We start from the raw sequence: 24342 nt of genomic DNA, 5'->3' as shown, positions 1-24342 counted from the left end.
GAGCAGAATGCTATTTTAAATATGTTAGAAAAGAACTAAGTAGGATTATCACCAGTTAAGGTTTATCAGACAACTGCTGGGGTTCATGAAATAAAAGTGTTTTGACTCCAAGGGAAAAGCCTAGAAACATATTGTTTATGGGAAGCTGGATGTTGTTGTTTGGCTTTCATTCTCAATGAGGACCATGACATCAAGGAGGTGATGCCATGACATGCAAATGACTGGATTTCAATGAGGGAGGACTGGGCAAAGTTCCCTGCCACACTTTCCACTCCAAAGCCATCCAGTGACCAGATGTAGATCAAGATGACTGGAGATGGCTCTAGATGCAATGGGATGAAATTAAGCTAAGTTCTTTAATGGGTCTCAGATTGACTGAAGCTGCACCCATTCAATGATTATGGCTAGGTGGCAATAGAGATAAAGAATCTTCTCTTAGCTGAAATTTGATATTCTCTAATTTCTAGGTGACATTATTCTGTACCCAGTTCTCCTCCTACCCATCATACCACCCCATTTCAAGTCTTTTTTCCTCTATCTTTATTCAGGTTACACAGACTAACTATGTATCCTTGTACAATCTCTACAATGACCCTTTTCTCTTCTTCCTTTACGGTAATTCATTTATTTATCTTATGAGCTGCCATGAATTCAGTTATTATATATTTGTCCAATCTTAACCTCTCTACCTATATTGCTTCTTCTCTCCTCTGTTTCTGTTACTGACCTGCTGCAGTCTCTTATTAGCTCATACCTAGATAGTGTCTCTGCCTCGTCTCTTCCCATTCATTCTTCACTCACTTGTCAAACTGATTTTCCTGGAGTGCAGATATGATATCACTTCATTCTATTTAATGAATTCTAATGACTCCCTGTTCTATTAACTGTCCCTTTTGCATTCCAATTCATGTCTGGAATTCTTTTCCTTCTCCCCATAGCCACTTCTGGTTTCTCTGATTTCCTTCAAGCATCAGCTAAAAGTCCATGCTCTGAAAGAAACTTTTCCCAATCTCTTTTAAAGTTAATGCTTTCTCTGTTTTGATTATCCCCACTTTATTCTGTATATATTTTTTCTACATGTAATCTGTAAATTTTATTTCTTGTATTATTTAAAACATTTTTTTTTCTTTTTTTTGGCTGAGGCAATTGGGGTTAAGTGGCTTGCCCAGGATCACACAGCTAGGAAGTGTTAGGTGTCTAAGGCTAGATTTGAACTCAGGTCCTCCTAACTTCAGGGCTGGTGCTCTATCCACTGTGCTACTTACCTGTGCACAAAATAGTATTTTTAATATTTTTTAAAGACAAAACAAAGAGAAAAAAATTGGCGCAACCAATCAAAAAACTTAAAAAAAAAAAAAGTGTAATCGGTAATACCTTTCACAAAAGGGTGACTCCCTCATTCTCTTATTTTGTATATATATTTTGTTTGTGAATAGTTGTACATTCTCTCAACCACTAGACTATAAGCTCCTAGACAGTAGGGGCTGTTTTTGCCTTTCTTCGTATTTCTACAGCTTATCACAGTACCTGAGACATAGTTAGTACTTAAAGCTAGGTGGCAACTGAGATAAAGAATCTTCTCTTAGCTGAAATTTGATAGTCTCTAATTTCTGTACCCAGTTCTCTTCCTACATATCTCACGACCCCATCTCAAGTCTTTTTTGCTCTATTTTTATTCAGTAGGTACTAGTTCTATTATTTTGCCAAAGTTCTTCAAGAGTGAGCCAAAAAAAGAATTTTGGTTGACATGTAATGGTTTACAATTTAGTACTTCTTAATCATACAACATAGCAAATAATAGTTTATTTTATATATTGTAGTAATTCTGGAAACTTTAGATCAGGATAGTTTCTACATGAATTATTCAGATATCTTTACATTCATCCTAGTAGTTAAATTAGAGTTAATGAGGTTTGTACATATCACACACACACACACGCATGCATATACACTTTAAAAATATCCCTTACAGAGGATGGAGCTTATTTACAGTGTCATCATCTTGTGTTCTCTGAAGATCTGATCTGATTTTCTTAACTAGAGGAGTACAATAGCCTTTGGCAATCTCCAGTTTTTCAACTTTAGATATGCCATATTCCTGAAGAGAAAGATAACAGTATTAGAAATATGAGGTTTCAAATATCACTAAGAAAAATACTGATGATAAAAATATATATATTATGAGGAAGATTTAATTGTTAATGGATGGGCATAAGACCATTCTTAATTTAAACTTATGTACCTATAAATATTGTGTAAATATTTAGTATAATTTCTATTTAACAAAATATAAATAATATTAATGCATAAACATTGACTTTAAAGAATATTAAAAGTATCATGCAATTTGACAGCATATTTTTTAACTGACCTATGGGAAGTAGGAGAAATAAAATGGTGAATCAACAATGATCATCCATGCATCTTCATTTAAATGTACAATGTTTCATTTCATATTACTTTTTCTACAAGTACCTGCTTACTAAATTTAAATGCAAACCTAAGTATTGTTTCTTTAAACAAAATCAGATAAGTAAGATAAATAATCCAAAACTGCATGGAAAATTTTTTTCAAGAACCTTCTTAACATAAACAGGATTAATTCTGCCATTTGTTTATTCAAATTTTGAAAAATATCTCCAATCTACGCATTTTAATTAAAAAAATTTAAATTCTTGTCCTTAAGAAGATCAAAGCAGTATAGAGCATTAGAAGGCAAAATAACATTCAAAAAGATCAATACTGTCAGGATTACTTGAGAAGAAAAATTAATAGAAAGCATATTGATAGGAAAGGCAGCATATGAATTAAGCGTGGAAGAAAGATAGGGATTTTAAGAGACAATAAGTAGCAAGGGGGGAAGGGTAAATCAGGCACAGCTTAAACACAAGCACATAGGAAACAATACCAAATTCAAGAAGCAGCATATAGGACGATCTGGTCAGACTGTATAATTATGTGAAGTGATGTGAAATAAACCTTGTACGATACATTGGATCCAGGCCATGAAAGGCTTTAAAGTCAAAGAAATTTTATTTTATCTTAGAGGCAGAAGGAACCACTGAAACTTCTTGAGCAGGGAAACCGATTTATGTTTTAGTAAGACTATCTTGATAGTTGAGTGAAAGAAGGATAGAAGGGGAAAAGCTGGAGGCATAATTAGGAGACTATTTCAGTAGCTTAGGCATGAGACCCTGAAGTAGAATTATGGCCATATGGATGGAGAGAAGAGACTCCACTATCCATTTAGTGAAAAGATAAAAATATCATGAGCCAATTATCCTAGTGTTATTTTTGTCCATCTTACCAATTTATTAAGCATGTGCTATGTCGTGAAGATAAAATTAACAAAATTTAGCAACTGATCTGATGATGGGTTGAGAAAAATTGGAGATGATGAAGGTTTTTAAAGTAAGGCTGCCTAGAAAATTGGTGGTACTTGTGACAAAGAGAGGTTGCGTAAAGAAATAACATATTAAATTCTATTTTGGACAAGGTGAAGTTAAAAAAGTTTGCTCAAGCCATACTGGAGCTTTGTAAAGAGCCTGAGGGTAGGTAAATAGAAATAGGAATCATCTGAATAGATGCAATAATTGAACCAATAGCATTTCTTCAAATCTCATTCTTTTTGCCTTCTCTCCACCACTTGATAACAGAGATGATGGTGGGGTTTTTTGGTGCTTCTTTGTTGAAGAGAACCATGATACCAGGAAGGTGATGCCATGACATCTAAGTAAACTGGATATAAGTGAGGGAGGGCTGTGCAAGGTCATCTACCTCACTTTCCCCTTCAGAGCCATCTGGGCCTAATGGCAAGATATAGATGAAGATGACTGGAAAACCCTTTTCTGAACACTCTTTCATATGGTTTTGTGTTACTGCCCACTTTCTGTTTAGTTCTATCTGCCTAATGACTTTGTGTTCTCCTTTATGAAATATTCATTTGTGTAGATCCTCCATAGCTCTGTCCTAGGTACCTCTTCTATCTTTAACTTTTCTTTTGTGGATCTCATTAGTTGCTATTGATGTGATCTATGATGTAAGATTTAGTACCAAAAGCTGGGGTTTGGTCATGTGAAGAATTCACAATGGCCATTTTCCTTGACAAAAGGTAGATTTATTTCAGGGAATAGATTACAGATAAAATGAAGGGATACAATTAGACACTGGGAATGGTTAATATGAAATAGAGTTGGGAGAGCATATGAAAGACATGTTTCTTAGTGGAACTTACATTAACTCCTTAGAGAGAAGCTTAGCTCTTGTACTTATTTTATTAATGGCTAAAACTCCATTCTGGAAGTTAGCTTACTCTTTGTCTCTTGATTTGGAGAAGGTCTAAGGTAATAAATGCTTTTGAGGCACTTGCAACATTGGCCGAAACTCCAATATATATTTTTGGATCCAACCCTTACTCCCTAATATTTGATAGCCTTATATAGGGAGAGTCTCAGAACTTCAATATATGTTTTTGCACTTCTGTACCACATCATTAAGTTAAAATTATGCCAACCTTCAGGAGCAGTGGTCCTATTTTCTGTCCCCTTTCACAATTTTCCTCTTGAGACCCAAAAGATTAAGGGAGAGTATGTTTAGACAAAAAAGCAGGCCAAAAGAGGAAAAGCAACAGATGGCTTTGAGTGAGAAAAGATACAGAGACTTGAAACAAAGAAAGTTATCACCAAGTAAATAATAACCAAAAACAGCTTTTCATTTGCATTACAGATTTTGCAGGAATCAAAGGCAAACAAAGGTGGAAAGTTTTTTTCTCCTTTTGACTCTCTAAAATGTAAAGTTTAGGATTCCTAGGGAAATGTGCAAAACCATAATTTGTAAAGTTAACTTAGTATTTGAAACAGAAAGAAGTAATGAGGTAAGAGAGTACAGACATAATAAAAGTTTTCCATCTGTCCCAAAACATCAGAGTCTAGACAGATGAATAGTTTGATGGAATGCTCAAAATTAATTCAAAAGTTAAAAACTTTTAAAAAAATTTAATAAGAATGTTACTAAGGAGTAGACCAATGTGAATCTGTGTACTAGTATAGTTGCACTGCTAATATTAAAACAAGATGAAGATTTCCATGAAATGATGCTGAGTGAAACAAGCAGAATCAGAAAAACTTTGTACACAGCAACAGCAAGATTGTGTTATAATCAACTGTGACAGACTTGGTTCTTCTCAGCGGTTCAAGTGATCCAAGGCAATCCCAATAAACTTTAGATGAAAAATGCCATTTGGATTCAGAGAGAAATTTTGAAACTGAATGTAAATCTACACATGCTTTTGTTTATTTTTTTTCTTGGTTTTTTTTTTTTTTTGTTCCTGTGTTTTTTCTCTTTTGTTCTGAGTTTTCTCTCCCAACAAGATTCACAAGGAAATATGTACATTTTTTAAAAAAGTACATATATAACAAAAAAAAGTTTATTTTTACATGTAACTGGGGAAATTTTTTTTTAAACTCCTTTTTTAACAAAATAAATAAGCACTGGGCACATAACAGAAACTTCAGTGCTGTAATATAGTGCTCATTAGTCACTATGCTTACTAATATATTACTTCTCTTGTAAAAATAACATTTTTTTTTACTTATTCATGATATTTATATAACAAAGCAAAAATATTTAGAATTAAAATAAAAGCTGTCAAATTTTTATTATTTTTAAGGTATAGCTAAGCTAAAATTTTATAGTATCTACTTATCTTCATCATTTTAACAATCATGACACTGGACATAGAAACATATTTAATTAAGCTGAAGAAAACCTACCTAATAAAATGACACTTATTTATCAATCATTGCAAAAAAGTGATTCTTATATTTTAGTACTTACCTGAGGGATAACAATATCTGCTAATGCTTTTGAAAGCCTATACAAATCCATTGTATTTTCTAATTTTAAGGAGCCATTATGCTGTACATCATATTTTATACAATCATATATGTCAGGAATTTTACTGATGTCATATTTGCCATTCTTTGTTTTAAAGTCCTTTTCCAATTTGGACCATCGACGTAGCATTAGTTCTAATGTTTCACTATGATAAAGTTGAATGTCTAAAATAAAGAAATAAATTGTCAAACAATATTTCAATAATCCAAAGTTTTAAAACTTCAGCTGAATTAATGTACAGTTTAATGATTTAAAAGTCAAGTCTACAAATCTAAGAAATTAGGAAATTACTAACACTAGGAATGTTAAAAATGAATGTAATTCTTATATGTGCAAGTTCAAAACATTTCACCACAATTTGTGAACTGTTTACATATATTATCTTTAGTGAAGCAAAATCTCATTATTTTCATCAATTTATTTAATCAAGCAAGGTAGACAAAGACAGTCAAAGGAACTTCAGAGATCATTCGGCTAACCATATATTAGGCAGTACAGTAGATAAAATATTAAAGCTTGGGTCTGTCAGATTTGAGGTCAAATTTGGCCCCAATTACTTAGAAGCTATATAATTCAGCAACTTATACAATATAGAAAAGAGAAAAAAAAAAAAGAAAGAAAAATTGTCATGTGCACAGCAAAACATAAAAGAAGATTTGAAATATGTAACAGTAAATTTTCATTTTAGGAAAATGTATATAAGAACACACACAACAGAATAGAACACATTCTGTCTGTCTTTTCTTAGCTTCATTGTATGTTTTCTTTTGTTCTCTGCTGTGCACTTGCACATGTGCCACATTTTTACTCTATTCTTTTTTTTTTTTTCCCCTTCCCCTCTACTCCCAAGCAGGCTATAGTTAAGCACACACATATACACACAGAGAGACACAGACATGGATATCTATAATCATATAGATATACATTCATTTACATCTATGTAAAGCTATCCTACACTTATTTGTCCTATTTCTCAGAAGATGAATAACATCACTCTTCTTATGTCCAAGTCTTTCCATACTTTTTAAAATTCACCAATTCAACATTTCCCATATTGTAGCAATATCCAAACTTATACTATTTAGACTAAAATGATATTAAAATGGATGACATATTATGTAGATTTCTCTCTTTTGGTTGAATTTTTAAAGTTAGACTTTGAGATCAATGATCACTACTCTAATTGTTTTTAATAATAAATCCTACTCTTGATCATTATTACTGTGTTTGTGTATCTTGTTTTGTATTTCTGCTAAGTCTGTTTTTTTTTTTTTTCTACCCACTAGCTTGCCTTGCTATTACTTAAGCTCACCCACCACTCAGGATCCTTCCCTTATCCTCTCCACTCACCCTTCTTCCCTTCCCTCTTTTATAATTAATCCATATACCTTATTTCAGTCATGTTACTCTATACATCCTTCTATATTTTATCCTATTCCCTCCTCCTTCATAAATTTGGGAGCTTCAGACCGATATATGTATATATTTGTGTGTGTGTGTGTGTGTGTGTGTGTGTGTGTGTGTGTGTGCATGTATTATTCTATCTTTAACCCATTTCTGATGTCTAGAAATTCAGAACTACCAGCCCTCCTAGTCTAGTTTTTCTACATCAGTTCTTGCTTTTATTCCTCATTCATGTAACATAATTACTGTTTTTACCTTTTCCAAAACAACTTTGCTTTTTTAGAATCAAATCATACTGAGCTCTCTACCCCAATCTTTCTTCTGAAATACCCAATTACTAATGACAATCTTAGACATACAGTTTACACTTCCATGTATAAAATATAACAGGTGTCTTCATGATTTCCTTGAAATTAGTCTTTGACATTATACCTTATATTTCTCTTGGATCTTTTATGTCAAATTTTCTATTAAGTTCAGTTTTTCGTAGAAGAAACTCCTGAAAGTCTGACAATTCATTGAATGTTCTTTTTTTTTTCTTTCAGTATTAGATTTAATTTTGCTGTATAGTATTTTCAGCCGCAACCCTAGTAATTTTGATCTCCGATTTATATCGTTCCAAAATCTGCGGTCTTTTTTTTTTTTTTTGTAGCTACTGATAGGTCTTGTTTGATTCTAATTGTGGCTCCAGTGTATTTGAATTTTGTTGTTGTTGCTTGTAAAATTTCCTCTTTGATCTGGAGGTTTAAAAATTTAGCAATGATGTTCCTATAGATTTTCTTTGTAGGATCTCTTTCAAATCATACTGACGACTGGTGGATTATTTCTATTTCTACTTTCCTTTCCTAATCTAATCCTTCAGAACAATTTTCTTTAATTATTTTTTTATGATTGTATTAAGATTTATTTTGGGTCACAGGCATTCAGGTAATCCAATTATTCTTATTTTTTTTTCTTTTTGATTTGTTGTTTTTCTAATGAGATGTCTCATTCTCTTCTATTTTTTCATTCTTTATATTTTATTATTTATTGTTCTTTTATAACTTCACTGACTTTCCCTTGCCCAATTCTAATTTTCAAAGTCATTTTTCTTCTTTAAGATTCAAGATTTCAGGGGGCAGCTAGGTGGCGCAGTGGATAGAGCACCAGCCTTGAATTCAGGAGGACCCAAGTTCAAATTTGATCTCAGACACTTAACACTTCCTAGCTGTGTGACCCTGGCAAGTCACTTAACCCCAGCCTCAGGGGGGAAAAAATAGATTCAAGATTTCCTTTTCTAGTTTGCTGATCTATCATTTCATAATCTTCTTATTTAAAAAAAAAAATTTTTTCCTCAATTTCTCTCATTTGACTTTTAAGGGTTTTTTGTTTTTTGTTTTTTCCAGTTCTTCTATGAATTCTTTTGGGGCAGGTATCATTTACCATTATTCTTTGGTGTAGGAGAGGTTTTTTTTTTTTTTTTAACTTCAGACTCTGCCTTAGAAGATTCCCTATTCCCATAGAAACTTTCTATAGTAGGATTTCTTCTCCTTTGACTGCCTCATCCTTCTTTTTTAAATATGAGCACATTAGTGTAATTACCTCTACTCCTGGGTTGCAAGATTGGTGCCTCTGATCTCTGCTCCTCCTACAGTTCTCTCCTCTGGCCTGGCACCTGAAACCAAATACACTCTACTCTCCTCTAACTCTGATGAGAGTTCCTGCTTCACCACTTCTGCATTCACCAGGTGCTGGTTCCTTCTTGCCCAGAGCCATGTCTCAGCAGCACAGTTGGGCCTGGCATTACTTATCAGCAGAGGTTCTCTCAATCTTCCCCACTTTCCCTGACTCCCCACACCGTATGGAAAGTAAAACTTAATGTGGCTGAAGCTGAAACTCAGCTAACCCCAGGTTCATTACTTGCTGTTCACCTAGCCAGGAGGTATTTACACTTCACACTGGCCAAATTTCCATCTTGGTATCTTTCCTTGAATGTTCGCTGATGTCCCAAGAGGACTGTTTTGCTACAACTTTGTTTTTAACTACTTTAAATTCAGTCTGAGGCTCAGTTCTTTGTCTTGTTTGTGGGGGAAATTTGGAAAGCCTGGAATTTTCTGATGTACTCCTCCATCTTCTTGAATCCTCCTAACCTCTCACTGTTTTTCATGAAAAATTAAGGGCCAGAGAGAGCACACAAATTATAAATACAGGTCACAATTAAAATATGTTATCTTTTGACCACAGTGCTCTTATATAGTTTTACTATGCTGTTTTTTCCTAATATTATTTATGATAAAACTAAGATCAAATGAAGTTATTTGGTGACGGAGCTATGATAAGGACTAGCAGCCAAATTTTCTAGTTTTCAGTCAGGTATTCTTAAAAAAACAAAAGCAAACTCAGTTTGGCTGTATTTCTTGTTACATAAATTGTATGATACAATTTGTTTTAGAAGGATTGCAAATTTGTAAATTATTAAAGTTAAGTATGTTTGTTGCATCAAATTAAAATAGGCATATAAAAGTTATATGATAGATACATGTTTTAAGTCCAAAGACAAATGCAGAAATTTTGAAACACATCTTTTACCTGATGACTTGGGATCTTCCATTCTTTGTCTGATTTGAGAAGTCAAACTTTGAATCAAAGAGTAAACTTTATCACAAGTCTTCACAGGATTTTTAATTAATTGCATTGATTTGATTACAGAAATGCTCCCAGATGGATTAAGCTGCAGAAAGAAATTGTTTTTACAGTTAGTCGTGCCTAAATAAGCATTTGCTAAAAAATACCATGCAAAAAATTATCAACATGAGTGTATATGATAAAAATTTATATAATAAAGGTTAAATAAATAAAGGTATACAAAGTATACTAAACTTCCACAGCCATACTAATTTCTGATGTTGAGTTAAAAGTACAGCAACATGGATAGAATGTCTATATGAAAATTACAGAGAAAGGAGTCAATGACTGCACTTCCTCAGCTCAGTTTCTAAGGCTTTAAATACAATTCATTCCATTTTACCCACACCTACTCAATTTCTAACATTTTTTATCTTTTAGAATGCATCTTCCCCAGTTACCCATTCTTGAATCCTCCGTTTATAATAATCTTGATCAATGGAATGCACTGAAAAGGGGGGAAAGGAAAAGAAAGAAACACATCACAATGTCTCACCTTTTCATAGTCTTCAGGAGTAAAATCTCTATCTTTTTGAAGTATTTCATGAAGTCTTGCTTTCACACGATGCTGGCAACTACTTAGGGAATCACTATCACTATCCAAAAGTCCATTCATATTTGCACTTTTTACCATCTGGACAAGAATGGGGGTAAGCTCACCTTCTAAAGCCAAAAGTCCCTAAACATAGTAAATCAAACAACAGACATAAAAATAATTAATATACAAAGGAATAGAAAGAACAATAATATTTACCTTCATCTTCTAAATTATTTCTGTGAAATAAAAACTAAATACTTTATAGAGGAGAGGATCTGGTTATTAGCAAAGTTCATCATCACCTAAGTTTTCTGGTTTAAAGTTTTCAACATTGACAATTCTAGGATGTTCACATGAATATTCATTTAATATATGTATATATGTATCAGGTCAAAGACCTTCAAAATATTCACTGTTTTAGGCAGGAAATAATTTTTTTGAAAAAAATTAATGATACCTTTGCAAAAGCTGCTGCAGTCATTTGGACTCGTCCCTCATCAGAAGCATAAATTTTGAGGTCATGTCGGTATGTACTGTGTAATCTAAGTAAACCACAACCAGGAAACCCTGCATAGTCACCTAAAAACAGATTTCAATCATTTCAGTTACATTTTTTCCTAATAATTTTTGTACACATAACTTTAACAACTATTAATGAATTTAAAGAAAAGATAGTAAATAGTCTTTAAAAAAAATCATGAAAATACTTTGATAACTACCTTGTCCTCCAGGATACATACACCTGAAAGCTCTTCCAAGTTCTTCTGCTTGGACCCTTCCTGCAGGAGTTAATTCTCCTCCCCATTTCAGAACCAAAAGTAAAGATGGCTCTTCTCTTCGATTGTCTTAAAAATAGCAAGAAATATATATATATATATATATACACATATATATATATGTGTGTGTGTGTGTGTGTGTGTACATATGCACATATTTTTCAAAAATTGGATTCAAATTGTTTTCTTAGCCAAACTCCTTCATGGATCCACAGATTTCAAGGTCTATTATCTACCTATTGTTCTGTAATGGAATTCTTCCTGAAGAGGACAGGACCTTTCTATAATAAATGATGAGATATTCTAGCAACAAGTAGACGGTAGATTAAGAAAAAAGTTTGAAGATTAATGAACCTAATGAAACAAGAAAATACATATGATATATCCCCCAATTCTACATTCTGGCGTTAGTTACACACAAATTTCAATTCTCATAATGAAATGACCTTTTTAAAATTGAGTAAAAAATTATTACATTTCAAAGTTACAAACACCTTGGAATATCATATACCTACTCCAATAATGTTGACATTACTCAAAACTTTTTTTGTATAGGTTTTTGAAGTTTATAAACCATTAAAGAAAATAGGTATTAATATTTTTTAAAGTACATTTCATTTTTTGACCAAAAGGAGTTATTATATTTGTTTACTAACCTCTTATTTATTAGACATGGCAGCAACTGACCCTTAGGTATTTCTGCAAATCAAATGCCCCAAACCAATGAGCTTTCAGCAATAAAGACATGAATCCCCCTTTCATATAGAACTTTGGAATTTAAAACAAAATGTTGTTTTTACAAACAATCCTATGAAAAAGATAGAATGTGCCTAACATCTGGAATAATGGAAATGCTTTTAGACTATAATTTATTGCTTCCAAAGGAGAATATTCTTTTGAGTCTCTAAGTTTTAGCACATATGCAGAAATATGTGTTGCAACAACTCATGCATATGTTCCTAGTCACAATCTGTTCTTTTTGACATTTCATCTTGTGTATTCCATTTTCTCATTCCTCTGTTTAAAATAGGAGACATAATATCTTTTTGGGGGGAGAGAGAAGTAGAGTTTCTATAGTTATTGATAGAATTAAAGAGAGTTGGGGGTGAAGGTCCTGTAACACAATCAATCAGAAATATGTCGGAGCATAAATAACCTTTAGTTTATAAAATGACTAAGAGTGGCAAAAAGGCAATCCACTTTGTGTGTGTGTGTGTGTGTGTGTGTGTGTGTGTGTGTGTGTGTGTGTTTTCATCTTTAAGGCAGCATCCTTTTAGTTACTAATGCTGAAGTCATTCACAAGACTTTCTTAAGATAAACAACATTGATTAATCTTGCATATAAATCCTCTCTATATAAAATTTTACTTATGTACATATAAAATAATGTGCATGTTATATGTATATATGAATTATAACTATGTACAATCTATGTACATACATGCACATACCCAACTGTACAAGTTTTAAAAGGGTGACTAAGGTTTTAAAGGCATATGATTTCGCTGATGATCAGGTATGGAAACACTATCCTCCATAGGATAGTTGGAGAATTTCCCTATTACTTGTGCTTAGAGCATTATCTAGAACACTATTAAATTAAGAAACTTGCCTGTGGTCAGAGTTAGTATGCATCAGAGGCAGGACTTGAACCTAGGTGTTCCTAATTTCATAGCTAATGTATTAGCCACTCTGATGAGTTGCCTCAAGATAAAAACACTATATATTAATAATGTCATACCTTCTTCCTCACTAGATGTTTTTGGACAACCATGAGGGAGATATGTCAACTGGACCTTACGATTTATTCCAGAAAAATGACCATACCTGAAAAATGAAAAGAGCATATTTAGAATATAGCTTTGGAAACCCTAAAATATATATATGCAACTCTGAGATACCTCAATGTTATAAAAATTTTAAAATGATCAATAACTGAACTGACAAAATTGCTAGGATGTAGACTTAACCCTACCACTGTCCTCTCTCCATATCTACTCAAGTAGATGAACAAAAAAATTTATGAAACCAGTTTGCTTAAAGCCACTATAAATTTGTGTTCACTAAATGAATCCTCTCACCTACAAGACAATTCTTGTACTAATCTTACTGAATGTATTACATTCTCTATATATTTATTAGATAAAAGATTTTTGAAAAAAAGATTTATACATTTCTTTCTTTGTATTCCCATCATGCTGAAAAAGGTTTTGCATGTGATAGCCACTTTAAAAAATGTTTGTTGGATAAGAGAGTAAAAAAAAAAAAACTATGAAGCTGGACTTCTGTCACAGTTAAATAGTCTCACATTCTGTGACAATAAAAGTTGAATACAGTACTAAGATATTTCATACTTACTTAAACAAAACCCTAAAAAGTCACATTAGATCAAATAAAGATCAAAAAGTTGAATGTGATTTATAGTGATTTTTATCTTATAATAGCACAAAAAGTGAACCAGAAATCTATATGCAATAACAAAGTGGGTTCTGATCAACAAAACCAGAAAAGGATAACTTCCCAGCATGATCAGAAAGCAGCCTTGAAATGATGAGAAATGTCAGTGAACTGTGAACAGCACTCAGATTAGGCCACCTAAAGACCAAAGATTTGGAGATCATTAAAATTCTATGTTGAAACACCAAAGAAGGTGCTGAAGAAACAGTGCTTTAAAGCTCTAAGATCTAAAAGGGCTGAAACTGGGAGGTGGAGGTAATTTCAGGAATCTAAGGGAGTCAGTTCCAGAATAAGGCAGGGTTACTAACCCACCTGAAAACATAAAAAGGAGATGAACCTACCCCTAGCACAAAATTCTGATTCAAGAATTCAGCTCTAGCTGGAAAAATGAATAAAGCAAAGTAAACATCAACCCGAATGAAAATTATTGAATATCAGAGATTCCCCACAATAGATGGAAAATAACTCCATAACAATTACAAATAGAGACTCTAAGGGAAAAAAATGTATTTTCCACAAGGACTACAATGAATATATAGATGAAAGAAAAAATGAAACAAAATGACCTTATGTCATCAAAAAGCATACCAAAATGAAGATTTAATGAATGATTTTGTGCTTTAATTTATTCAATATTTGAGTTAAGTAAAGTCTTCCTGATAACTGCATTGGATTGATCAAGATAAAACAGTTTTCAACTCGGGATGGTGTAATGTAAAGAATTTGGAGTCAGAGGATTTGGGTTTGAATCTAGGCTCTGTCACCACTACCATTAAAACCTTAAACAAGTAACTTCTTTCTGGAGCTGTTTCCTTTTCAGTACAATGATGAGTTTGGACTAGCTGACTTTTCAAAGTCCTTCCAGTTCTGTGCATACCCTTTGATCCAGCAGTGTTTCTACTGGGATTATATCCCAAAAAGATTCTCAAGGAGCGAAAGAGACCCACATGTGCAAAAATGTTTGTGGCAGCCCTTTTTGTAGTGGTAAGAAACTGGAAATTGAGTGGATGCCCATCAATTAGAGAATCGATGAATAAATTGTGGTATATTAATATTATGGCATATTATTGTTCGGTAAGAAATGACCAGCAGGATAATTTCAGAAAGGCTTGGAGAGACCCACATGAACTGATGCTAAATGAAATGGGCAGAACCAGGAAATCATTATACACGGCAACAACAAGACTATAATGGGCATGGTTCTCTTCAACAATGAGATGATTCAAACCAGTTCCACTTGTGCATTGATGAAGAGAGTCATCAACACCCAGAGAAAGAACCATGGGAACAGAGTATGGAACACAACATAGCATTCTCATTCTCTCTTATTATTTGCTTGCATTTTGTTTTCTTTTTCAATTTTTCTTTTCTTTCTTCTTGATCTGATTTTTCTTGTGCAACAAGATAACTGTATAAATATATATAAATATATATATAAATATATATATATATATATATATATATATATATATATATATATATATATATGTATATATATATATATATATATATATATATATATATATATATATATATATATATTGGATCTAACATGTATTTCAACATATTTAACATGTATTGGACTACTTGCCAAGTAGGGGAGGGGAAAATTTGGAACAAAAGGTTATGCAAGGATCAATGTTGGAAAAATTACCCATGCATATGCTTTGTAAATAAAAAGCTTTAATATTTAAAAAAAAAAAAAAAAAAAAAGGTTCCTCTAGCTCTACATCTCTGATGCAGTGAATTTAATAATCATATTCTCTAAACCATAACAAAAAGCTCACACTATATCAGTTTCTTATAGAAACTAGGAATGCTACTGAAGTAGTATTTCTATTGCAACACACCAATATTTTTTTCAATAGGAAAACTTTTCTCATCACACATACAAACACAGACACACAAACAGACACAGACACACACACAGACAAAAGAATAGGCTTGAGAAAAATTCTCTGAAATGCCTACGGACTACTAAAAAGCTTATAGCCTAGTTTTAAAGATACTCACATCTCCAATACAGTTTTCAATTGTTCAAGTTTTGATTTACTTTCTTCAATTTCAGAATCATTATTTTGTCCCAGTTCTATTAAAAGTTGTCGAGCAATATCCAACACTTCCTACAAAATAAATTAAGGCACATAAATATTGATTTATGTAGCAGTTGTTGTATATAAGACCAGAAAAAAAAAAAAAAGATCAAAACAACTTGCCTGTAATTGTTTTGGTTTTTTCAGTTTTAATTTCCCAGTTTTATATCCATCACAGTTTTCAAAAAGATCAAAAAATCTTTTAAGAGAAGGCAAAGAATATTTAGTTGAAAAACAAGTCTATTTTTATTTGATAAAATATGCTCCCTTTAACACTTATCAAATTAATATTCAAGAAAATACTTTAAAATTATTCTTTCATATGGAAATCAAGTGTTTCATAATATGGAATATACAGACAATCCCTAAATAGTCTCTATACTGAGGTTATTACATTAAAAAAAAAAAAAAAGACTGCTTAACAATTCTAATTGGATGCTCATGTTTTCATATTTTATTATCTCCCAGCAGTAGGACAAATTGCAGAAACATCTACATCTGCTTTATTCTATTTTTCAGAACACTGAAGACAATAAGAAACAAAGGAGAAGTAAGTGCAACAGTACTCAGAATAACAACAACAAAACTAAGGAGAGATTATTTCTTAATTACTAGTGAATATTTTCCTTTTTTCACCCTCACTTTCTGGTAAATTCACAGTTTTAAATGGATGTTTTTACAGATTAGAAAGTTTTTAAAATAAACTGTAGAAATATGTAGGAAAGGAAAAATCAGTCAACAAAGCAAACTAAATAAGACCTAAATGTTAATTATTCTCTTAAAGATCCTTGAGCCTGGAAAATTAGTTATAACTTACTTTTGGTGTCTCACTTCCATTTTCATTTTCTGCTTTGGTGTTCGATCCCCATGACGTATAACTGCTATAACACACCTGAGTTCCATCCTAAAAGAAAAAAATATGTACTAAGTTTCATGAATCTAAAATTTACAAAATTTTAGATTTAAACAAATTGTAGACATATATTTAAAACTATCAAATGAGATAAATGATTCCTAACAACTCTGAAAAATGTTATTTAACAATGAGACATTAAGTTTTATATGAGTACTTCTGTACTCCTAATGAAGTGATTTCTCAAGAAGAGAATGAACTTCACTTATATTTTGAAGGATGAAAAAAAAAAAATCAGGGTACAAGAAGACCCTGGATCACAATGAAACCTATTAAATGAAGTTACAATGTAGAAGGATAAAGAAAAGTTATATTTGAGAGCTTGCAATTTTACCTGAGTAACAATAAAAAGTTGAAAAAGCATTTTCAAGCCATAAATAGGGGATTCACCAACCAGTTGGAAGGAGATACTTAAATTAGGGTCATACTCCTGGGGAATAGTCCCAGGATGAAGAAAAGTACTAGCACACCAAAGCTTGAGGCCTCAGTGGGAAGGACCCTCAGGGCAATTTCCAGGGCAGAAATGAGTGCTTGTGGTTACTCACAGACTAGAACACAGGCCAAGAGAGTAATAAAAACACTCTTCCTTAATATCATATCACCTTGGAAGAACTGAGAACTTATAGATCCCTAGAATTATCCTGAAATAGCTGCACAAAATCTCTGAAACTTGGGATAGTGTACCCTCTAAACTAGAAGAAAGCCCTACTTTAACAAAGCAAAAAGTTCAAAGTCAAGAAACAGGCTGTGAAAATAAGCAAACAACAGAAAAAATTTTGACCATAGAAAGCTCCTATGGTTACAGGGAACATAAAAACACAAACTCAGAAGAAGATATAAAGCCAAAAGTCCTATATCCAAAACTGCCAAGAAAAAAATGAATGGATCACAGACCACCAAAGAGTTCAAAAAGAATTTTGAAAACCACATAAGAGAAGTAGAGGAAAACATTGGGAAGAAAAATGAGAGTGATGCAAGAAAACAATAGCTTAATAAAGGAGACCCAAAAAAATACACAAGAGACAGAGAATAGCACCTTAAAAAACAGAGTACTCCAAATGGTAAAAGAGGTACAAAAAGCCAATGAGAAGAAGAATGTCTTAAAAATTAGAATTGACCATATGGAAAAAGAGGTAAAAAAGGTCACCAAAGAAAAAAAAAAAACTCCTTAAAAAAGTAGAATTGCTAGCTATGCAACCCTGGGCGAGTCACTTAACCCCAATTGCTTCGGGGGGAAAAAAAAAAGTAGAATTGGCCAAATAGAAAGAGTTGCAAAAGCTCACTGAAAATAATGATTCCTTAAAAATTAAAACTGAGCAAATAGAAGTTAAGGACTTTATAAGAAATCAAGAACCCATAAAACAAGAACAAAAGATTTAAAAAGTAGAAGACAAAGTGAAATATTTCACTGGAAAAACAACTGACTTCAAAAGTCAATCCAGGAGAGATAGTTTACAAGTTATTGAACTACTGAAAGCCATGATTTAAAAAAAAAAAAAAAAAAAAAAAAAGTCTAGACATCATCTTTCAAGAAATTATCAAGGAAAACTGCCTTGATAGATTAGAGCCAGAAGGTAAAACAAATTGAAAGAATCCACCAATCACTTCCTGAAAGAGATTCTACAATGAAAACTCCCTAGAACATAATAGCCTAATTCCAGAGTCCAGGTAAGGGAGAAAATATTGTAAGCAGCCAAAAAGAAACAATTTAAGTACCATAAAGCCACAGTCAGGATAGCATAAGATTTAGCACCTTTTACACTAAAGGCACAGATGACTTGGAATATGATATTCTGGATGGCAAAGGAGCTAGAATCACAAATAAGAATCACCTACCCAGTAAAATAGTTTAATGCTTCAGGGGAAAAAATAGACATTTAATGAAATAGAGGATCTTCAAGCATTTTTGAAAAAAAGACCAGAGATGAATAGAAAATATGACTTTCAAATTCAAGACTAAAGAAAAGCATAGAAAGGTAAACAGGAAAAGGAAATCATAAGGGACTTAATAATATTTCTACATGGAGAGATATTTGTAACTCATAAGAACTTTCTAAGTCTAAGAGCAATTATAAGGAATACACACACACACAGGCATAGACATTAATTGGATATGAAGGGATGATATTTATTTTAAAAATATAATTAAAGGGTAAGAGAGGAAAGTAACTAGAGGAAGGGAATGGGGAGTATAGAACAGGGCAAATTATCTCACATAAAAGAGGCAAGAAAAAGCTTTTCTAGTGGAACAGAAGAGAGGAGTTAGGGGAACTGAATGAATAGAAGAAGGCATTAAGGGAGAGTAATAGGTGGGTGGATTACATCTTAGCAAGAATAATTGTGAAAAAAAAATTGAATCAAGTTTCTCTAATAAAGGCATCATTTCTCAAACATATAGAAGAGTTAAATTTATAAAAGATCCATTTCCCAATTGTTAAGTGATCAAAAGATATGAATTTTTCATGACATGAAGTTTTTAAGATGAGTTTATAGATGAAGTAATCAAAGCCATCTTTATGAAAAAAAACTCTAATTCACTATTGATTGGAGAAATGCAAATTCAAACAATTCTGAGACATTACTTCATATCTATTAGATTTAGCTAAAAAGAAAAGGGAAACAACAAATATTGGAGGGGATATGGGAAAAATAAGACATTAATGCATCTTTGGTGGAGTTGTGCACTGATTCAATTACTCTATAGAGTGGTTGGAACTATTTGGAATAGTTCAAACTTGGAACAATTCTAATTTGGGAATTTTAACCTATATCCAAAGGACTATAAAACCATGCATGCCCTTTGATTAATAGGTCTGTATCTCAATAGAGAAAAAACAAAAATGAAAAGGACCTATATGTACAAAAATATTTATAGCAGTTCTTTTCTGGATGTAAAGAATTGGAAATAAAGGAGTTGCCCTTCAAATGGGAAATTAGCTGAATAAATTTTGGTATGTGATTATTATGGAATACTATTATGCTATAAGAAATGATAAGCAGAAAGTTCTCAGAAAAACCTGAAAACTTACCACTGTAAAGAGAAATGCGCTGTGCACAAAGTAACAGCAATATTGTAAAATGATGAACTGTGAAAGACTTAGCTCTTCTCAGCAATATGATCCAAAACAATTCTTAAGAGCTTATGATGAAAAATGGTACCTGAAGTAAGAACTGATGATCTCTAAATACAGATTGAAGCATACTTTTTTTAACTTTATTTTTCTTGAGGTTTTTTTTTGTCTTATATTTTCTTCTACAACATGACTAATATGGAAATGTTTTTTTTATGACTGCACAGTATAACTATATTGAATTGCCTGCCTTCTCCAAGGGGGGAGGGGAAAGGTGATAGGAAGGGAAGAAGGAAGAGAATTTGGAATTTTAAAAAGAATGTTAAAAATTATAATGGAAAAAATAAAATATTAATTTTTTTTAAACCAGAGGGTAACTACTGCTTTTAACTTTAACACACTTTATTTTCACTGTGACAGTTCAAACAAATGCTGAGGAGATAATAAATGAAAACTTACATAGTTCCAGATGTTGTGGGTACAATTGGGATATCTTCAGCTTCTAATGGTATTGACCAGGGGATCTGAAACTGTGGAGCAAGCTCTCGCATTATAATGTTGCTTTAAAAAAAAAAAAAAAAAGAGACAGACAAAATAAGACAATATATTTAGATCTCAAAATTGGATCCAGAACAGTATAAAAACATCAAGATTCTAAAGATTCTTATCAGGATGCCACTTTTCTTCAAAATTAGAGAAACTGGCTCCACAAAATTTTGTTTCTTAGAGAAATAATTTAAAAACTAACAATTTAAAATGTCTACTGGAGATCCAAGGAGATTTCTGAAAGGCAGTTGGAGATGTGAGACTGGAGAAACAACACTACATCTAAGCAACCAAGAATGTATATTTGCCGTACTATATAAACATCTGATATGTTGTAAGGAGATTTGTGGGAATGGGGTAGAAGGAAGTAAGGGAATGCCTTTTTTATCTTTGCATTTTATATTACATGTGCTTATTCATTTGCAAAATAAATGTTTACAAAATCAATAGATATTTAATTAGGATTATCTGATTCTTTGTCAAGAATTTTTGTGACCATATATTTTTGAGCACTAGCAAATACTTGAAAATTATATTTTACAAATACGGTAATATATAATATTGATATAAAATGTAATATATAGTATTATATAATATATAATATAATTATATAATATATAAATGTAATATATAATATTGATATCAAAGATGAACTTCTTAACTAATTTTATCTGTTGTGATTAAATACATATTTAACCTACAAATAAGAAGTATCACAGATTATATATATGCTATGTTATACTGCCATGCTGGGCAATCTTTTGCCTTGTTTCCTGTGTTTCCTAAGAGCTAGGAAGAAAGGGTTCAAGTTCTAGCTCTGAAATCCACTGCTTATATAACTATGGGTAAGTTACAATCTCTCAGGCATTCAGATCACTATTGCATTAATGAGAGGGCATTTTCCATTAATTAGTTAATTTGACAAGCATTTATAAGATGTCTACTATTTTCCTTTCAGCCACTCTACTGAATGCTTTTTTTGTTGCTCACTTTGAAATTAATTGTGAAACACAGGAGACAAGGCAAAAGATTGCTCAGCATGGCAGTATATCATAGCATATGTATAACAAAGAAGGCATCAAGCTCTATGAACAAATAAGAATTGCAGCAGCTCAAAAAGGAAAAAAAAAATGAGATGTGAGATGTTCAAATTTAAATTAAGTTCAAAATTAAATAAAGTTCAAATTTGTACTTTTCCACTTCATGTTCATATAAGCTATTTGTGCCCACCTTAGAGACTTCTGAGTTTGTATTGGTTTGAACAATCATAGTCAGATATATTGTACCTTGATTTCAACAATGTGATGTCATTCTGGTCCTCTTTGAGCATGAAGGACAATAATCAAACAACTAAAGACTGTTAGGAATTTAAAGCTGAAAATGAAACTGCTATCTTCAAGTAGCCTATATTCTAGTGGGGTAGGAAGTGGGGCTTAGGGAGAAAGGCAGAAGAGCCAGAAAGAGTAGAGCAAAATATAAAGATGGATAAGAAAAAATACCCAAAGTAATTTTTAAGGGGAAAGTCCTAGTAATTAGAAGCATTAGGTCAGGCTTCATAAGTTGACCTTTGAGATCTTGAAGGAAGGTATTCTATGAAGCAAAGGGGGGAAAAGGACTCCCATTTCAGATAAGGAGACTTTAGGACTGATTATCAAGATATCTTCAGAAAGATTATAACTGAACTTATGAAAGCTCAATAAATGAGATCATTTAAGGAGATAGCATAGACCAAAAAGGGAAGAAACAAGGCAAATTTTTGGAAGATACTCACAATTAGTGAGAATTATATGCTCTAAAGTGTCATTGAAGAAAAATGAAGAATAGCCAGGATAACTAAGAAAGAATGATATCACATAAAAAATAGAGAGAACCCAAGAGAAAAAAAATGGCCAATAATGTCAAATGTTGTGGAGAAATCAAAAACAGTAAGGACTGAAAAAGGGTTTTGCATATGCTGAGTTTAAGATACTTAAGGGACAGCAATAGTGAGGAAGTCTAATAGGCAGCTGGTAATGCATTGGAATGGCATTTAGGAGAAAAATGAAAGTTGAATATGTATACCTGAAATTCATTTGAACAGATCAGAGCTGAATCCATGGAAACTGATGAGATTATAAAGAAAAAAAACAAAGAAGTGGGCCCAGGACAGAGCTAAGGCAAGCTTTAGCTGATATGAAAAGAATCATAGCTTACGGGAACAAAGTGATATTCTTTCTGTAAATATAAGTGTCAAGATATGAATGAGAAATAACCAGTCAGCAGGTAGAAAACATCAAGTTGGAACAGTGACATGAAATCTGAAGGAAGAAAAAGTCATCAGAAGAAAGGAGAAATCAACAATGTTAAATGTTCTGCAGAGGTCAAGAAGAATAGGGGGGGAAAACATTGCATATTAAAAAAAATAGGTAATTGATGATTTGGAAGAGAGCAGTTTTAGTTGAGTGGTAAGGATAGAAGCCAGAATGCAAAGTGTTCCTAGTAGAGTGCTCTTCACATGGTAGATACTTAAATTTTATTTAACTGAATAGAAAATGTTAACAAATCAGAATAAAATGAAATATATTTCAGATTAAAATCTATGCTACATACCTGAAATTTCATTATTCAAGAAGCCCTTCTAAATCTGGTAGTATCTCAGAGTAATTATTATGAAAATTAATTTTAATTGTAAAGCATGCCAAAAGCCATTCTTCTTGTTAAGTTTTCTAGTTCTTACCTAACTGAATAAATGGCAGTATATTGTAATACTAGCTATGTTTGAGGGGGGAAGGGATGAATGAAAATACAACACAATCTTACCCAAGAATTTTTGCACAGTCATCATAATATTTCATAGAATTCTTCACAAAACTGAAGCCATTGACATCACAGACATAGGATTGTCCATTGGCACGTAACAAATCAAAGCCACAAACCGTTTGCTATTAAAATTAAATTTAAAACTGAGCTCAAATGTTACAATTCTAATAATAAACAGAAACATTTTCATTAATAGTAGACTACCTTCATTTCTGTAAGTACAAAGTCTTGTGATAAGATAACAAATAGTGAATGCTTAATATACATAATAAAATTAGTTACTTGACATTTCAGAGGAAAAATTCTTATTTGTAATTTAGATAAGCTGAAGTGGTATTATCCATGACTGACTTTTTTACTCTTTGATAATTCTTGTACACTAATGGATATAGAACAATAAACTTTAAAGCTATTTTGGGCTAGCAAAGTCCACCAAAAAAAATTATTTAAGAAATATTTTTTAAAAATTTAGTGAAAGTTTTCTGCTTTTTTTTTTTTGGACACACTGAGTAATAGAGACCTTTTTGCCCAAAGTCAAAAATAGCAAGCTTTTAATCATTATCTAAAAAGATGGAATTTTCAGGGTAACAAATCTCAGGATGAGCTGGAAGAGGCTTCAAAAGCTACTACCTACTAAATCACTACCTACTAAATCATTCCATTCCTCTTTAGATGGAGTTAAATTGCTATCAAATGTTTTATGTTAAACTGCAAAATTATCTTTTAGTGTTTTCTAGCTTACTAGGTAGGGATAAGCAGAACAAATCTAATACTTGTTTTACATGAAAGTCCCTTAAAATACTTGAAGGTGGCTAATCATTTTTCCCCCATTTCATTCCATCATTTCTTCTTTAGAATATATATTCTCAAATCCTTTAAACCAATCTTCAAATCTAAATCTTTCAACAACCTGGCTGCTTGCTGGTCAATGACATAAAGAGTTAATGGAATTTTAAAATTAGGAGGGACAAGTCTAAACTATAGCTGAAGATGACTACCCAATTAAAAGTCTATCCAGGTTTTGCTTAGAGAACTCCAAGAAGAAAAAACTCACTACCTTTTGAGGCAGCTTGTTCAACTATAAAAATTTCTAATTGTGAGGATGTTTTGTTTTTGTTTTTTTCTAATTCTGCCTTTTTGAAAATGCTACCTATTGCTCAAGGTTCTGCCCTTTGAGGCTAAATAGA

At 32.2% G+C, this 24342-nt stretch overlaps 1 protein-coding gene across 24 annotated transcripts in view; it reads right to left on the bottom strand.

Annotated features, from left to right (window-relative positions):
- The window catches only part of PPIP5K2 (diphosphoinositol pentakisphosphate kinase 2), a 103111-nt gene that overhangs the window by 35072 nt on the left and 43697 nt on the right, over positions 1–24342 (bottom strand). For 22 of the 24 annotated variants that reach the window (XM_074281889.1, XM_074281890.1, XM_074281892.1 and 19 more), the window contains 12 exons: positions 23156–23277; positions 20270–20371; positions 16644–16730; positions 15946–16025; positions 15747–15852; positions 13018–13103; positions 11221–11346; positions 10959–11080; positions 10460–10642; positions 9868–10009; positions 5836–6059; positions 1971–2098 (listed from right to left, as the gene is read on the bottom strand). In XM_074281889.1, coding sequence (XP_074137990.1) covers positions 1971–2098; positions 5836–6059; positions 9868–10009; positions 10460–10642; positions 10959–11080; positions 11221–11346; positions 13018–13103; positions 15747–15852; positions 15946–16025; positions 16644–16730; positions 20270–20371; positions 23156–23277 — 1508 coding nt within the window. Of the gene's footprint in view, positions 1–1970; positions 2099–5835; positions 6060–9867; positions 10010–10459; positions 10643–10958; positions 11081–11220; positions 11347–13017; positions 13104–15746; positions 15857–15945; positions 16026–16643; positions 16731–20269; positions 20372–23155; positions 23278–24342 lie in introns of all 24 variants that reach the window. The other 2 variants (XM_074281910.1, XM_074281902.1) reach the window with 1 other exon arrangement.

The sequence above is a fragment of the Sminthopsis crassicaudata genome, chromosome 1 (genome assembly GCF_048593235.1).
Source record: "Sminthopsis crassicaudata isolate SCR6 chromosome 1, ASM4859323v1, whole genome shotgun sequence".
Classification (NCBI taxonomy): Eukaryota; Metazoa; Chordata; class Mammalia; order Dasyuromorphia; family Dasyuridae; genus Sminthopsis; species Sminthopsis crassicaudata.
The sequence above is the reverse complement of the archived record's forward strand: the minus strand, read 5'-3'. Positions and strand labels throughout refer to the sequence as shown.